This window comes from Parathielavia appendiculata (genome assembly GCF_033297405.1).
Source record: "Parathielavia appendiculata strain CBS 731.68 unplaced genomic scaffold N657scaffold_8, whole genome shotgun sequence".
Taxonomy (NCBI): Eukaryota; Fungi; Ascomycota; class Sordariomycetes; order Sordariales; family Chaetomiaceae; genus Parathielavia; species Parathielavia appendiculata.
In genome coordinates, this window is record NW_026944227.1 from 363,710 (window position 1) to 377,944 (window position 14,235).

At 57.2% G+C, this 14,235-nt stretch overlaps 8 protein-coding genes across 8 annotated transcripts; 5 read left to right on the forward strand and 3 right to left on the reverse strand.

The window, feature by feature from the left end:
* Nucleotides 1-197: 197 nt before the first annotated feature.
* N657DRAFT_620594 (translation protein) lies at nucleotides 198-1,361 on the forward strand (the record flags this gene model as incomplete). Its single annotated transcript, XM_062790594.1, has 1 exon — nucleotides 198-1,361. The coding sequence occupies one exon, from the start codon at nucleotides 198-200 to the stop codon at nucleotides 1,359-1,361; it is 1,164 nt and encodes a 387-aa protein (XP_062646412.1).
* N657DRAFT_646355 (DUF1783-domain-containing protein) lies at nucleotides 1,274-2,400 on the reverse strand. Its single transcript, XM_062793109.1, has 2 exons — nucleotides 2,019-2,400; nucleotides 1,274-1,951 (listed from the first exon to the last, which is right to left on the reverse strand). Exons 1-2 carry the CDS (start codon nucleotides 2,203-2,205, stop codon nucleotides 1,467-1,469), a joined length of 672 nt encoding a protein of 223 aa, XP_062646413.1. The 5' UTR covers nucleotides 2,206-2,400; the 3' UTR covers nucleotides 1,274-1,466.
* N657DRAFT_471579 (uncharacterized protein) lies at nucleotides 2,375-2,906 on the forward strand. Its single transcript, XM_062787529.1, has one exon. The coding sequence runs from the start codon at nucleotides 2,544-2,546 to the stop codon at nucleotides 2,817-2,819; it is 276 nt and encodes a 91-aa protein (XP_062646414.1). The 5' UTR covers nucleotides 2,375-2,543; the 3' UTR covers nucleotides 2,820-2,906.
* Nucleotides 2,758-4,039, forward strand: N657DRAFT_719557 (uncharacterized protein; the record flags this gene model as incomplete). The annotated part of the gene is made up of 3 exons (XM_062797507.1): nucleotides 2,758-3,507; nucleotides 3,682-3,873; nucleotides 3,905-4,039. Exons 1-3 carry the CDS (start codon nucleotides 3,208-3,210, stop codon nucleotides 4,037-4,039), a joined length of 627 nt encoding a protein of 208 aa, XP_062646415.1. The 5' UTR covers nucleotides 2,758-3,207.
* Nucleotides 4,040-4,376: 337 nt separating this feature from the next.
* Nucleotides 4,377-5,685, forward strand: N657DRAFT_691147 (uncharacterized protein). Its single transcript, XM_062797087.1, has 2 exons — nucleotides 4,377-4,554; nucleotides 4,638-5,685. Exons 1-2 carry the CDS (start codon nucleotides 4,464-4,466, stop codon nucleotides 5,363-5,365), a joined length of 819 nt encoding a protein of 272 aa, XP_062646416.1. The 5' UTR covers nucleotides 4,377-4,463; the 3' UTR covers nucleotides 5,366-5,685.
* N657DRAFT_471961 (uncharacterized protein) lies at nucleotides 5,522-7,792 on the reverse strand. Its single transcript, XM_062787530.1, has one exon. It carries the CDS (start codon nucleotides 7,415-7,417, stop codon nucleotides 5,678-5,680), a length of 1,740 nt encoding a protein of 579 aa, XP_062646417.1. The 5' UTR covers nucleotides 7,418-7,792; the 3' UTR covers nucleotides 5,522-5,677.
* Nucleotides 7,793-10,675: 2,883 nt separating this feature from the next.
* N657DRAFT_620604 (uncharacterized protein) lies at nucleotides 10,676-12,443 on the reverse strand. The gene is made up of 3 exons (XM_062790595.1): nucleotides 12,414-12,443; nucleotides 11,455-12,319; nucleotides 10,676-11,401 (listed from the first exon to the last, which is right to left on the reverse strand). The coding sequence occupies exons 1-3, from the start codon at nucleotides 12,426-12,428 to the stop codon at nucleotides 10,968-10,970; spliced, it is 1,314 nt and encodes a 437-aa protein (XP_062646418.1). The 5' UTR covers nucleotides 12,429-12,443; the 3' UTR covers nucleotides 10,676-10,967.
* Nucleotides 12,444-12,720: 277 nt separating this feature from the next.
* On the forward strand, nucleotides 12,721-13,937 carry N657DRAFT_646362 (uncharacterized protein). The gene is made up of 3 exons (XM_062793110.1): nucleotides 12,721-13,059; nucleotides 13,152-13,515; nucleotides 13,601-13,937. The coding sequence occupies exons 1-3, from the start codon at nucleotides 13,022-13,024 to the stop codon at nucleotides 13,820-13,822; spliced, it is 624 nt and encodes a 207-aa protein (XP_062646419.1). The 5' UTR covers nucleotides 12,721-13,021; the 3' UTR covers nucleotides 13,823-13,937.
* Nucleotides 13,938-14,235: the final 298 nt, after the last annotated feature.

Consider the following 14,235-nt stretch of genomic DNA (forward strand, 5'->3'; position numbering starts at 1 on the left):
GATTCTTGAGACCCGATTTTTCGCTCAGAATGGCTCTCAAATTCTGCCGCGTGCACCCAGCCGAACAAACCCCAAGCGCGACCTCGCCGTCGTCGAGGTTGTCTTGTCCACCACTATCGCACAGCTACCCAATGCCGCCATAGCCTTAGACAATTCTCCGTCCGTTCAATTCCAATTCACAAACTCACACCCACACGATGGCACCTCGGCTGCCAGCCCGCTGCTGGCGCCAGCTCGCCCTTCGACCCTCCCCTATAACACCAACCACCACCCTCCCGCGGGCCTCTCTCCCCCTACCCACCCGATCACAAACCCGCCTCCTCTCCTACACGCAATTCCGCACCCGCAAATCCGGCTGGTCGACCCTCCCGCCCCGCGCAAAGCCGCACCGCTTCAACCAAGTCACCTCGGGGCTCCCGGCGCCCACCACCGGCCCGGCCGCCGCCCTTAAGCGCAAGGAGCGCACCACGCCCGTACGCGCGGGCGTGCTGGCCGTCAAGAAGGGCATGACTGTTTTCATGGGCCGGACGGGCGCGCGCATCCCCTGCACCGTCCTCCAACTCGACCGGGTGCAGACCGTCTTCAACAAGACGCGGCAGAAGCACGGGTACTGGGCCGTGCAGGTGGGCATGGGCGAGCGGCAGCCGGGCAACGTCACGGCGCCGCTGCTGGGGTACTACGAGGCGAAAGGGATCGCGCCCAAGGAGGTGCTGGCCGAGTTTCGGGTGCGTGACGAGAAGGGGTTGTTGCCCGTGGGGGTGCAGCTGTTGCCGGATTGGTTTCATGTGGGGCAGAGGGTGGATGTGCGCAGTTATTCGAGGGGGATGGGGTTTGCGGGTGGCATGAAGAGGCATGGGTTTTCGGGGCAGGAGGCGAGTCACGGTAACTCGAAGAATCATCGCACGATTGGGTCGGTTGGGCCGAGTCAGGGAAGCGGATCGAGGGTGTTGCCGGGCAAGAAGATGCCCGGGCGGATGGGCAATCAGCGCGTCACGATTCAGAACCTGCCGGTGCTGATGGTGGATAATGACCTTGGGATTGTGGTGGTCAAGGGGTGCGTGGCAGGCCATAAGGGCGCGGTGGTGAGGATTCAGGATGCGTGCAAGAAGGACCCGCCGCCGGAGGATTTTATCGAGAAGACGAGGAAATTGCTCGAGGAGCGGTTTCCCGACGCCGAGGCGCATCTGCAAGCGGCAAGGGAACGGCATCTGGAGCTCAAGGAGGCGCGGCGCGAGAAGAGGATAGCAGAGCTCATGGCTCAGGGCATGAATCCGACTGAGGAGCAAGCGAATGCGATTGAGCAGATCATTGCGGCCAGCGCGCGGGAGGACATGGCAGAACGCGCGCCGGCTGAGTTCTAGGTGGTGTTGTTGTATGCTTGTTTTTTCTCGCGTCGTCTCTCTTGTATCATATCATACAGACATACAATCAAATGTACAGTAAGGCGTAGAGTCTCTCTCTCGGTTCTACTTCTTCATCTGCCTGAACCCCCTCGTCGTCGCGGCCGCGGGCACCTCGTCCTCGTCCAAATCATCTACCGCACCGCCCACAATACTCCTAAACGGATCCCCGTCCTCGAGCAGATCGATCACGACCCCGTCGTCCGTCTCCAAACTCCACTCGGTCGTCTCAAACATGCCCCGCGGGCTGGGCCGGTAACTGGCGAAGCGCATCACCCCGCCAGCCCGCGTCCCCTTGACGCGGAAGCTGATGTTGATGCGGCCGTGCAGCTGGTTCATCTCGCCCGAAATCCAAGGGATCTGCTGCGCAAAGTAGATGTCGTCACCCAGGTAGGCGCGCGCCTTGTCGGACGTGCGCAGGGCGTAGAGGGTCGCGCCGACGACGGGGCTGGAAGATTTCTGGTAGTTGAAGATGGCCACCGAGGCGAGCGCGATGACGGCCGCGAAGAGAGGCAGGGTTCGTGACCAGCGGAAAGTGGTTTGTTCGAGGCCTGGAGCGGGAGGAATCCCTCATTAGCACAGAGGAGTTGGGGGGGGTTTGAGAGAGGAGTGGCTAACTAGGCAGTTCCCGGTCGGGTCGACGCTCCAACAACGGCCCATCGCCGGGTTTGGGTGCTGAGATGAGAGTGCGTTTTTGAAGGTGTCGGGCTGCGGGAGTGTCGGCTGTTTGTCTAGCAGCCGAGAGTATCCTCCGCCGCAACAGGGCTTGGGCAGTCGCCCTTTGCTGGGCTAACCTCGACAGCATGACTCTGGGTGTGTGGTGGAGTTGGTGCTGGTGTCTGGTATTCAGCCCACCTCGGGAGCTTGGGTTTCTGATTGGGAAATTCGCCTGATAACGTTATGCATTTACAGGTAGAGATTCGTTTTATCCATAAACTGGGCGTTCATTGGGGTAAGTCTAGGGGTCTAACTAACTACCGGCTTATGTGTGTAAGTGAATATCGGAAGGTAACTACGGATCCGTACACAGCAACACAGCGACTTCCCAGGGGAATTTCCACATCGTGATGCTCAGGTCCCGGCAACTCTTAGAGACTTGAAGTGAAAACGACCTTGACCTACGAGGCCTCCCGATCTCCCAGAATGCACCACAGCCGCAGGATCCGAGAAAGTGGTAGAAGGCGGGAAGGTACGTCAGCTATCGGGGGCTTGGCAGGATCGCCCATTGACCTCCATCTCAGCCGCGCCTTCCAGAACATTTTCTTGCCGTTCATCCTTTGTCCTGCTCGGCTGCCTGATGCTCACGCGCGGCCTCATTGGTTGCGTTACATTCTTCGATTTGCCGTCTCCTGGCAAATGAGTCTCTACGTTCTTACCGTCTTTTACCCGACTGATCCGGCGGGGCGGTTCATTACCTGAGAAGATGATGGGAATTACATCAGATTACCACATTCAAGCAGCATCGGCCAGGCCAGAAGATGGAAGATGCCGCACGCCATAAAGCACCCACGAGGCAGAGTCTTGGAGATGAAGCCCTCTTGACTTCCACCGCGCCTCTCTAATGGCAGCCAGGTATTCCAACACCATGATATCATGTCTTTGTCCCCACATCTTGGACGGGCAGATGATATGCAGCCTGCCACATGGCCCCATTCATGCCCGTCCCTTTGTCCGGCACGGTGCTATATAGCTGGCCGCGATGGAGCACCGACGTCAAGCGGCCAAGTGAGTGCACTCAGTCAACTGGCGAGACCGAGTGGTCTCTCATCTAGCAGCCTACCAAGTTCTTGGCTGTACACCGGTCAAGATGGGAACATCTCGCTCCCTGCTGTTGCCCATCGGTTTGGCAACTTTCCTCCTCCCGGTCGACGTCGCCGTGTCCCTTGCGCTCGTCTCGACCATGGCTGGCTTCCTCCACGGCCACGGCCAGGGCGCCTTTGCGGTCACACCTCCGGGCGCATCGCCCTGTCTCCTCTTTTGTGAGCCGGCAAACCTAGTGGCCGACCAGGGCCACATAACAAATGCCGCCGGAGGCACGGCGTTAGTTCTGGTTGGATTCGGTGGTAGCATTGCCCTCTGGCGGGAGTGGTGGACCCGGAAGAAGGTGGTCAACCTTCCCATTTACCCCGCTGAAAAGGAGTGCTAACGAACATCCGAAACAAAGTGGACCCGATCTTCCCACGTCTTGTACCTCTGATCGGTTATCATCCTCTTGACCTGGCTCCTTACCATGGCAACCCTCATATACATCTTTGCCGGGACGGCCAAGACATTTGGCCAGGCCATTGACATCGGCGTGGCGAGGGCGAACCCGCCGCCGGCGCGGTATCCCGACGGCAGGTGGACGCCCGAGAACTGGTACGCCGCCGTCTTGGATCTATCGCTGGCTAGCGCCGACCAGCGGAAGGCCATCGGCGGGAACCTGCGGCGATGCGGGCGTGGCGGTGAATGTGGTGGCGTTGTTCCTTTTGGGGTTTGTTGTGCTGGTGCTGGTTGCGATCGAGGTGTCGCAGGCGAGGCGGAGGGACAAGCAGGCTGTGTCGATGGCCGAGGTGCTTGCTGAGCCGTCCTCTGACGGAAGCAGACACGCAGCGAAGACGACGACACCGTGGAACCTGGATGATTCAAGGGGGGTTTGAGAGACTATGAGCGTGGAAGGGGAGACAGTCTCAAGGAGAACGGTATGTGGCTTTGTGGCACCGGTCCTGGCCAGTTTAGTGGACGTTTCTCGCCAAGGTTGTTACCCCAGGTCTTCAAAGGGCGCTGTTAATCATCAATAAGATGTATATTCCAAGGTTCTCGTCGGAAGGTTCGTTGTCTTGTACAAGTCGTGGCCGTCTGCGATCTCCTACCTAGCTATATGCATTAACTGAGTTGAGTTTGACAAAGCCCCTTTTTACGGGTACATTATCAGTTTATGGGAGTTATCCGCACATCCAGTGAACCATGCACCCCTGCAGAACTCAACGTCATTGTGCTTGCTTGGCCCAAACCGCCATCCTCAGCCTCATCGCGCTCAGCCTAGCTCAGCAACTCCGACCTCAGCCCACAACTCCAGAAACCATGGCTGCCCGCCTCCGTCATACATTCCATTATCCTTCTGACGATGACGAGGACGAGGCATTGGCTTCCACCGAAGTCCTCGACGAGCAAGGTACAATACGCCACTTAGTCACCTAACATGCCTAGACCCACTCAGAAGTCCATCAAGCACTAACATAACACCAACCAAAACAGAACAAGAAAACCTCATAACCAAACTCGCAACCGAGAACCGCCAACGCAACACTTCCTTTTTACGCCTCCTCTACGTCCTCCCCGCGCTATCGTCCATCCCCTTCCTATTAGGCCTCCTCCTCCCGCCAACCTCCTCCTCACCCACCACCACCAATGCCTCACATCACCCCATCCTCTGCTTGCTCAGCCTCTCCTCGCTGCTCGCGACAGGCTGGCTCCTCTTCCGGCAGGAAGTCACCGAGACAGGCTTTTCATTCCTCGACCAAACCCGCACCACCGCCGCCCTTTTCCCCCATTCCAAACCCACCGCTTCCGAATCAAGTTCCGACGCCTCCCCCGGCGGCGGCTACAGCTACGGCTACGGACTCTCACCAAAACCATTTATACAAAAACCTAGAAGCCCAGCCGGCATACTCGGAACAAATCCCCCCCTCCTGGTGATAAACCACCACCAAGGAGGAGGAGGAGGAGGCACAAATAAATCCCCTCTCGAGCTCCACCTCCCCCGACTCAACCTCGCCCTCGCCTCGCTCTCCCTTCTCACCGGGATTTTAGAACGTGGCGATCAGGTCAGCAGCAGCATCACCACCGGCGGAGTGAACCCTCTGCTGCTTGGGGCTCTGCCGGGGGTAGTCTACGGGTCCGTTGTCGGGGCCAAGGTGGTCATGGCCGGGGTTGATCCCGAGAGGGAGCTGAGCGGGCTGAAATATGCGTACAAAGGTGCATGAGGAAACGTGCTACGAAATATGTGTTTTTTGGGTGTTGCGTTTGATTATTGGGGTGGTAAGGCATTGCACGGCGTTTTGGTGGTTTAGGCAACAGGGTGGTCTGATATCCTCCCGAGTATGACGCAGCGCGCATTAAGGGAGTAACTAGTATGGGGTGGACACGAAGCGGTGTTGGAGTTGCTTACGGTTTGCTCCTGTCAAATGCCCTCCGCTGAATTCGCAGCTGGTACAGTAACCCACAGCCCTGCTTTTATGTGCCGTGTTGTTCCATTCAGCCAACCCGTGTCCGGTGCATGCATGCACCGCCGCCATCTACACATCTATCGTCTCGTTGAACCGTAACACGCCGTTGCCCTTGAGTACCCCGTCCACCCCTTTCGGCAACCGCGGGAACGGATCCAGCGGGTTGCTCACCTCGGGCGCCTTGGACCCCCCAGACTTGTCCACCACGAGCGCCAGCCCGTGCGACTTGATGGCGTCCACCAAGGCGGGCACCATGTCCTGTTGTTGTTGGTTAGCCCCTGGACAATTCCCCATAATTAGATACAGGAAGGACAAGCAACTCACCAGCAACCGCTCGCAGCAGATCAACCCCATGAAATTATTGCTCTGCGCCGTCCTCACGGAATCCTTGATGGAGCTGGCTCGGGGTTGCTGCGCCACGGCTTCACCCTGGCCCTCTTGCTGCCTTCCCAGATCGTTACACAAGAACACCGGGAAGTTGGGCTGTTTCCAGTTGAGCGCCGTGCACACGCTCTCGTTGTATGAGCTGAAGACAACCGACCGCACCACCTCCGGGCCCTTGCCCTGTGCGCGCTGGGCGCGCGCGTGATCGAACACGACGGCGAGGATCGCGTCCACGTAGGCGTTGAGGTCGGCGCTCAGGCCGAGCTCCTTCAGGGCCATTCGCTCCCGCTCCTCGGCTGTCGGGTACAGCACCTGGATGTTGACGTGCATGCCCCTCGGGAGAAGGGAGAGGGCGTCGTGGAGGGTAGTGCCGCCTGATGTGGCGAGGATATCGTGGACGGCCGCGATGTCGTCGACGGGGAGGGCAGAGTGCGGCCCGTTGCCGGTGACCGTGCGGAACTGAGCCAGGTTCAGCCGTGACACGGGCACATCAACGCCGCCGCAGCTGACAGTCCATTGCGGCCAGAGGATGGGGACGCCGTCACTCGTGTGTTGAACGTAGATGCGAACAAAGTCGCCCGACAGGCTCGACCCTGTCACAAAGGTGCTGCTGCCCATTGCTGGCGTCATGGTCGCGGCATCCACCTGACTTGTCGCCTTCCAGTACGTCTCGAAATCAGTTATCTCCAGCGGCTTGCCCTGGAACGGCTTGATAATCTGGGCGTTGAAGGTGACCTGCCCAATGGCACGCAACCGCAAATCAAACAGCGGCAGACAGCAGTTGCCTGTGTTGCTGTCCAATAGAGCCTGGAACATGGTGGGCAGCGCCACCGTTTTGGCAATCACCTTGGCACCGTAGGCTGGGAACACGTCGAAATCGAGCGTGAAAGAGTCGAAGCTGTCTATTTGGAACGAGACAAGCCGGGTATCTTCGTGGAAAGGAAGCATAATGTTCTTCGGGATGACGTCCGAGACTTTGGACGAGATGGTGAGCCGGGAGGCGGGGTATTTGCTGTCGTGGAAAAAGACGAGCGGTTGCTCCCCATCAAACCCGAAAGTGAGCTGGACAACCGTCTTCGTGTCCAGGAAGTTGTGCCCGTACCGCCGCAGCGGGATGATGGGCGGTGGAAGCTCGAGCACTGGAATTGCGTCCGTGTCCAGCGACATAGGCACGGGTGCGCTGCTGCCCATCATGGGAGGTAGGGGGCCGGCCATCTGCGCCTCTAGCGGGTTCTGCTTCCTGCTCTGGTTGAACGGCGTGAGCAACTTCATGCACTCCAGGTGGCCTTCCCACGCCGCGTAGTACATGGCTGGAAGCTCGTTCTCGTCAAGGATGCCGGGATCTGCGCCAATATCGAGCAGGGCCTGGAGACAGGGAACGTTTCCTTCGCTTGCTGCATGGACAAGCGGTGTCCATCCGTACATCTTGTCTACTTGATCCAGGTCCGCTCCATAGTTCTTGAGAAGAAGAAGAAGCTTTGGTGTTTGCCCCGACCGCGCCACCAAATGTTGTGGGTAAAGCCCTTCGGCATCGGGCAGCAGCTGAGCGCCGTGCTTGAGAAGGAGCTCGGCGATCTCTAGAGAGCCGTGCTCACATGCGAGGTTGAGGGGTACGTGGTCAGTATCGGACACGGGGTCGAGCCTAGCGCCCCTTTCGAGTAGCCTGCCCACGCACGAAAGGTGCCTGTGAACGATGCAATGAATAAGGGGTGTGTAGTTGTCGTGATCAATGAGGTCGATCGTCTGGGGCGCAACTGTCGTTGGGTAAGCAGATCTGCTTCGAAATGAGGAGACCGAGAAACCATACCTGATAGTAGGGTATCGATCATGTCGAGCCGGCCATGCATGCTCGCATAGTGCAGGGGTACTCTCCCGTACACATCAGTCCTATCCACGGCAACCCCTTTGGAAAGCCCAAATTCGAGCACGAAGCTATTGCCGTATATGGCGGCCTGATGAAGGCAATTCCGCTCGTTGATATCGTCTTCAGACTGAATATCCACCAATCCGGTGTCGAGCAGCAGCTGCAGAACTTCGGAAGACGCTTCATTGATGGCAGAGAGGAAGGTCCTGGTAAATCGTTCCGTGTTACTTGGATCCGTCGGCAGCTGCATGCGTCCTAGCAGATCCTTGAGGGACTCCAAATTGCCAATAAGGACGGTGTCGAGGAGCAGCGTGTCGGCATCCCCTTCGTCGGTACCCAGAAACGCTTGACTGCTGACGACGTGTTCTGAGCGGGCCTCGAAGGTGACATTGTCACCGTCAGCCCAAGCGCCAATCTCCTGTAGACTTGTAGTCGCCTGGTCAGACAGCTCGCTGATGACGGTGGCGTTGAAGAAGGGCTGAACCTCGACAGCTCTCGAGAGGTACAGCTCCTTTGTCTTGGACTTTGATGTCTTGTCCCACTTTTTGAGGATCTTGGAGAACGCAGTGCCATTGATCTCGACAAACTGTTGCAGTTTGTTCAAGTCGCTCGCAAACTGTTGGAAGCCTTCTTGGAGGGTGGTGAACTTGGCTGACCGCCTAGAGATGCCATGGCGGGACTGCAAAACCCTTTTCTTGTCGAGAAGAGTCTTTAGGCGGATTTTAAGCTGTCTGGGGTTAACACAGCTGCTGTGGATGAGGTAGACTGTGAGTCAGAGATACGCACCTCGGCTTCCTTTTGCAAGTAAAATGCATTGACCTTTTCAAGCTCTCTCTCCTGGGCCCAGTTAGCAGCAGCCCGGGACAGGATCTGGCGGGGATGCTTACTAGCTGGAAGAAGAAAGTCGCTTTGTTGGCCTGTAGAGCCGACTGTGTGTCGACGAGTTGCGCGGCGCGTTGAGCCGCATCGTTCTGCGAAGGAAGGACAGGGGTTGCCGAGAGCTTCTTGATGAGCTGCGGGTGCACTGTCAGTATTGCACGAACTCGGAGTGTTTGAATATTCCTGCTCGGTCTCTCAACCAGCCTCTAGGCAGACCGACGCCGGGCATGAAGGAGGGAGTAAAAGAGATGGCCATGGCACACCTTTTTGAGCGCCTTGTAGTTGACGAAGCTCGCAGCATACTCGGGCACCTCGAGCTGGCGTTTTTGGATATGCTTGCCGAACTTCCTGATCCCAGGATCAGCAGGAGCTCCTTGGGGAAAGCGGGTTATCTGGGACGGTGAGACTCACATGGTAGTCCGGAGCCGGTGAGGCTCTTCAGCCGAGTCTAAGTCACAACCTCGACAGCAGTGGCCGCATGTAGGTCGGAAATCGGTGATTGGCGAACGAAGAGGCAGACGCGAAGTCTAGCCAATGGGTGTGATGGAGGGTATCGAAGGGTACCTGTAAATCGGAAAGGTACCTTATGAAGTCAGAGAAGAAACCAAGATGTTGACCCTGTCGTTGGAGAATTAATGAGACGGTACCTGAGAGAAATTCCACGTGAGTGTTGGCGTAAAGCGGGATGCAAAGCGTGGAGGGGGTTAGGTTCATGTGAGTGAGAGTGAAGCTGCGCAGGCGGCGTGAGGGACATTCAATGGCCAAAGGTTAGGATCTGAACGAGAAAGAACAGATGGCCCAAATGTTCACTTTCCCAAAACCTCAAGGCCTTCCTCTTTTCCCTGATCTGACTGCCAAGTCAGGCTTAACGTCCTGGGACGGTGGTGCTGGGAGCGCTGGACGACAGGCTGCCATCACGTCGGGTCCATCTCGCCCGTGATGGTTGAAGCGTAAATTCGGGCGCCAAGCCCAAACCAGCGTGGATATCCCGGTGGCACTTGCCCTTACATACAAACTAACGCTCACTACTTTAGGTACTGTATAATGGGAAAGAGCCACAAAGCCGCCCTGACCTACAAACTGGGAAATTGAAAATGAAAACAAACGGAAGGCAAATGGCCGTTGGCCAAGGTAGCCAGACTTGAGACAAGACCAGTCAAGCAGAAACGGACAATAGCCACTTTGGCACCGTAAAGTCTCTCGAGCCTCCCCAGCGTGTCGTACTCCAAGTAAGTAATTGTAATAACATTGAAAAGCGGCCGTAAAATAGGGCATTCCTGCGAGAAAGGGTACACGGTTTACCCAACTGAGCTTTCCACATCCGCCAGTTTTCATGAGCTCCGTTATACACTACTTCAGCATCAGCCGCCCTCTCTGAACAAGGAAACAAGATCCGCCCTGTAGGGAGCGAACCAACAAACATGCAGCAGCGTTCTTCTTTTGCCTCGATGCAACGGCATCGGGCTCGTCCAAGCGCAACCAATCGGGAGCCGGGATCGAGCCATGTGGTCTTGCTGATTCGACGGCGCGAACTTTGACGGCATGGCATCGGGGGAAGTCAAGTTTGCTGAAAGCTCGACTCCATTGCGGGGCAGTTATGCTAGAGGGGCAGAAAAAGAGGGGTACACTTCAGGGGGGCCGTAACGTACCAATAGGTGGGGAAGAATTACGCATCTTGTTAACAATATTGACGGGAGGCTTGGCGAAAGCTTGTTAGCTGGATATGTCACTTCATGCTTCTCGATTGTGGGATATTCAAGAACATTGCCCCGTGTCCGCTAAAGCCACCAGGCAACAAAGAGGAATCCCAAAAACGTCGTTGGCTGGCAGCATACCGCCGAGGGGTTACTCTTCGGTTAATACCGGACTCAGCTTGCCATACCAGTACGCTGGGCGGGTTTAGTTCCACCGAGCGATGTCAAGGGAGCAGAATGTCACGCCACGATTTTCATTGGAGGGAGACCGTGACGCTATGTAGGTACGGGTGTAGGACGTGACAAGTTAAGAACGAAAAGATTCATCATCGAGTCACTGGAGACATCATGGAATGCGGTTGTTCTATACCGTAGGAACAAGCCGCAATTCGATATTTGTGTTCCCCCAGTCCTCTAGGTCCCAGCAAAACAAACGACAAGTGCAGTCGCATACCTGAACTCAGACGTGTTGTTCCTAGGCGGTTGGAGAAAGACACCAAGGTATTCGGTTTCCAAAAATGAGCACGTGCCGCCATCCTTATTTAGCCTCACCGCTTCCACTCCCCCTCCCGCCCTTGCTCTTATCCTCCACCAAACTATCGGCCATGGCGACTGCCGTAGCCTGTCTCAGCCGCTCCGTGTCCTCCATCTTGATCTCCCTGCTCCCCGTCTTTACCTCGCGCTCGTCGTCGCTGTCCCCGAGGCTGAAGGGGTCATTCTCGACAATCGGGTTGGGGTCGACCGAGGACAGCGGCTGCCACTTGCTCGCCTTGGCATTGCCGCTGCCGGGACCGGAGGCAGCGGAGTCCTTGGGCGGCATCTTGGGCGAGGCGTTGTAGGCGTCAATGTCCTCGACCGTGTCGCGGAACGATACCTTCCTGCCGTCACTAGGTTTGGGGGACTTGGAGGGCGGGGGCGGCTTGAAGAGGTTGGGATTGCTGCCGCCGAAGGGTCGTTGGGTTTGGATGGGGGCTGGGCGAGGGGTAAGCGAGGGCTCTGGATGGGCGATCAGTGACATGACTTACTGCCGTCGCTGTGGAACTTCATGCCCGCGAAATCATCGCTCAGCAGCTCGGGATCCGCGTCATAGCGGTCATAGTCGGCGCTCCTGCGCGCCTGATCTCGCGTCGGCCTGCCCAAGAACGAGCTGCTTCCCTGGGCCTGGCGCTCGTCCTCCTCGTCAAATGTCTCATCAATCTTCTTTTTGAGTTGCGTAAACCACGTGTTGACCTTTGTCTGCGTCTCAATGAACCCCTTGCGCAGACTCTCCTTTATGACGGGCAGGTCGTCGTCGAGGAAGCTGTGCTCACGATCGTGCGGGTCGTCCTGCAGCCCCGGCCTAGTCTGCTCCCTACCACGGGGCCTCTGCCCGCCGCCGTGGTACCCGCGGTTTGAGGTCCGCGCCTCGTAGGCCCCAACGTTCTCGTAGTGCTCGGCCAGCTGACGGGCATAGCGCTCGTCGGCCTCGAGTTGCGACAAGTCGGTCGACGTGGGTCCCACAGGCTCCGCAACGGGTCTCGGGGGCGGTGGAGGCGGACGATCCCTCTCGGCGGCCTCGGGGTCTGTCAACTCAAGGAGGCCAGTGAACGCAGCCTCAATACATCCACCACTAGCTCTCAGCACTGCCTTGATTACGCGGTCTTCGATGGACGGGAAAGCCTCTTTTAGCGTCTGCAGGTTTCGTTGCTCTTCGGTCAACGGCCGAGGCGGCTTCGGCGGAGGAGCATCGTCGGGTCCGGCGGCGGGAGCATTTGCTCCGGCAGGCGTTGTTGGGTTGGATTTGGCGGCAGTCTCCTCAGCGCCCAGCGTTCCCTGGTCTTGAACATCGTCGTCGTCCATCTCAAGCGGCCTTGCAGTGGTAGGAGATTCGGGCGCAGGTGGCGTCTTGGTCTACGGGGAGAATGCATATGTGAGCTGAGACGTTCCGCAGATCAGGAGGTGCATTAGGTTGGCGATGGATGTGTGTGGGGAATGCGCTGCTTACCGCTTCGGCCGACATCTTCACAGATTCGGGTTGATGTAGGGAAAAGTGATGTCGGATGACAATCAAAAAAGATTAACAGCTGTGCAGAGGGATTTCATAGATGAGCATCAGGAGCTGGCAGGTATGGTTTGGAATGATGCCTTCGGCGCCATCGCACGGTCGCATGTGCGAGATTACGTCGCCCCGCCCTCAAGCCACAAACGACCAAGTCTATCGATAAGGCTGTCCGGAAGTAGCTAAGTTGCAGTACAAGGCGCGACCAGCAAGGGGCTCTAGAGCGGAAGCCTGGAGAGACAGTATTCCATTACCAGCCTGACATTTGTGAACAGTACTTGAATGCTTATTTTGAGAAATTTATTTTCTAGCTCTCCCGGGCTATAAGAGACTTGTCAAAGAGGGCCTCATCTAGAAATCATGGGTGGCTAGTACGAAATATTCTGTAGTCCAAGGACCCCTTGTCCCAGCTGTGCAGTGACGTCTCACCTCTAAACCACAACCACCATCCTCTCCTCCTCGCTATCGATAGTCGAAGTCCCTGTACGCGCGAGGGCTGTTCCTCAGCCCTCCACAACCACACGCCCCATTTCAACCTCCTTCCAAATGTCACAATGGGCAACTCCTCCAGCCGTATAACGGCACAAGACAAGTTGCGTCCTCTCCCTCCCCCCCCATCCCGTCCCCTTTCCCTGACGCGCCACTAACCATGCCCTCCTTCACCCCTCTTCCCCCCGAAAACAGAGCAATCTACGACCTCAAAATTCAACGCGACAAGCTGCACCAATACCAGCGCCGCATCACCCACCTAACCGACAAGGAGACGCAGATCGCGCGGCAGATGCTAGCCAAGGGCGACAAGCCGCGCGCCTTACTCGCCCTGCGCCGCAAAAAGTACCAGGAATCGCTCCTGGCCAAGACGGACGCGCAGCTGGAGCAGCTCGAGAAGCTCACGTCGTCGGTCGAGTTCGCGCTGATTCAAAAGGACGTCTTCTTTGGCCTGCAGCAGGGGACCAAGGTCCTGAAGGAGATACAGGCCGAGATGGGCGGCATCGAGAACGTCGAGAAGCTGATGGGGGAGACGGCCGAGGCGATTGCGTATCAGAGGGTATGGCTTTTTTTCTCCCTGTATCCCTTCGTTTTCACACAAGAAAACATCTCTTTGTCGTTCCGTGGCTGACAAGGGGTCCCAGGAAGTCAGCGAGATCATTGCGGGCAGGATATCGGTGCAGGACGAGGAGGAAGTCGAGGACGAACTTGCTGCACTCGAGGCCGAGGTTACAACTACGGAAGAGGTGCAGAGGTTGCCGAGTGTTCCTGATACCCCGTTGCCGGTGCAGAGGGTTGGGGAGGAGGCGGGTGCTGAACCGGCACAGCCGAGGGCGCAGACGGAAAGACAGGCCATGTTGGCTTGAGTAAGATGCGGGAAGGCGTTGGGAGTTCTTGATTGTGTGCATGTATGGCGCTATGGAGCTTTATAGTACATACGTGGATCGATGAATCAATGAGCTTTTGGATACATACCATGACTGCTAAAGACCACAGACTGTTCATGATGGTAGAGGAAAGCCGTACCGATGCAGCCATAATGACATTGGATCATGACCGTTGCCAAGGCGAATATGAATTGCCTAGGTAGTCCATACCCTACATGAAAGCACGCCCTTCTAAATATACATACTCCTGGACGACCGCCCAATGCCCAGTGACGCCTTTCCAATGCCTACAACCGCTCAGCCAATCCGCCACCACAAACAGCCGTCCTGGCATGAATGCGATCATGCCGTCCATCAACCGCGACGCCTGCGCTGTCTCGATGTCCTGCCGG

Coding starts and splice junctions, on each gene's coding strand:
- N657DRAFT_646355 (XM_062793109.1), bottom strand. CDS start 2,205: ATGCTGTCGAGGTTAGCCCAGCAAAGGGCGACTGCCCAAGCCCTGTTG. Junction 1,952..2,018: donor ACCCGACCGGGAACTGCCTA/GTTAGCCACTCC, acceptor CTCCCGCTCCAG/GCCTCGAACAAACCACTTTC.
- N657DRAFT_471579 (XM_062787529.1), top strand. CDS start 2,544: ATGCACCACAGCCGCAGGATCCGAGAAAGTGGTAGAAGGCGGGAAGGT.
- N657DRAFT_691147 (XM_062797087.1), top strand. CDS start 4,464: ATGGCTGCCCGCCTCCGTCATACATTCCATTATCCTTCTGACGATGAC. Junction 4,555..4,637: donor CGAAGTCCTCGACGAGCAAG/GTACAATACGCC, acceptor CAACCAAAACAG/AACAAGAAAACCTCATAACC.
- N657DRAFT_471961 (XM_062787530.1), bottom strand. CDS start 7,417: ATGTACGGATGGACACCGCTTGTCCATGCAGCAAGCGAAGGAAACGTT.
- N657DRAFT_620604 (XM_062790595.1), bottom strand. Junction 11,402..11,454: donor GAAGTTCCACAGCGACGGCA/GTAAGTCATGTC, acceptor CCCCTCGCCCAG/CCCCCATCCAAACCCAACGA.
- N657DRAFT_646362 (XM_062793110.1), top strand. CDS start 13,022: ATGGGCAACTCCTCCAGCCGTATAACGGCACAAGACAA. Junction 13,060..13,151: donor CGTATAACGGCACAAGACAA/GTTGCGTCCTCT, acceptor CCCCGAAAACAG/AGCAATCTACGACCTCAAAA. Junction 13,516..13,600: donor AGGCGATTGCGTATCAGAGG/GTATGGCTTTTT, acceptor AAGGGGTCCCAG/GAAGTCAGCGAGATCATTGC.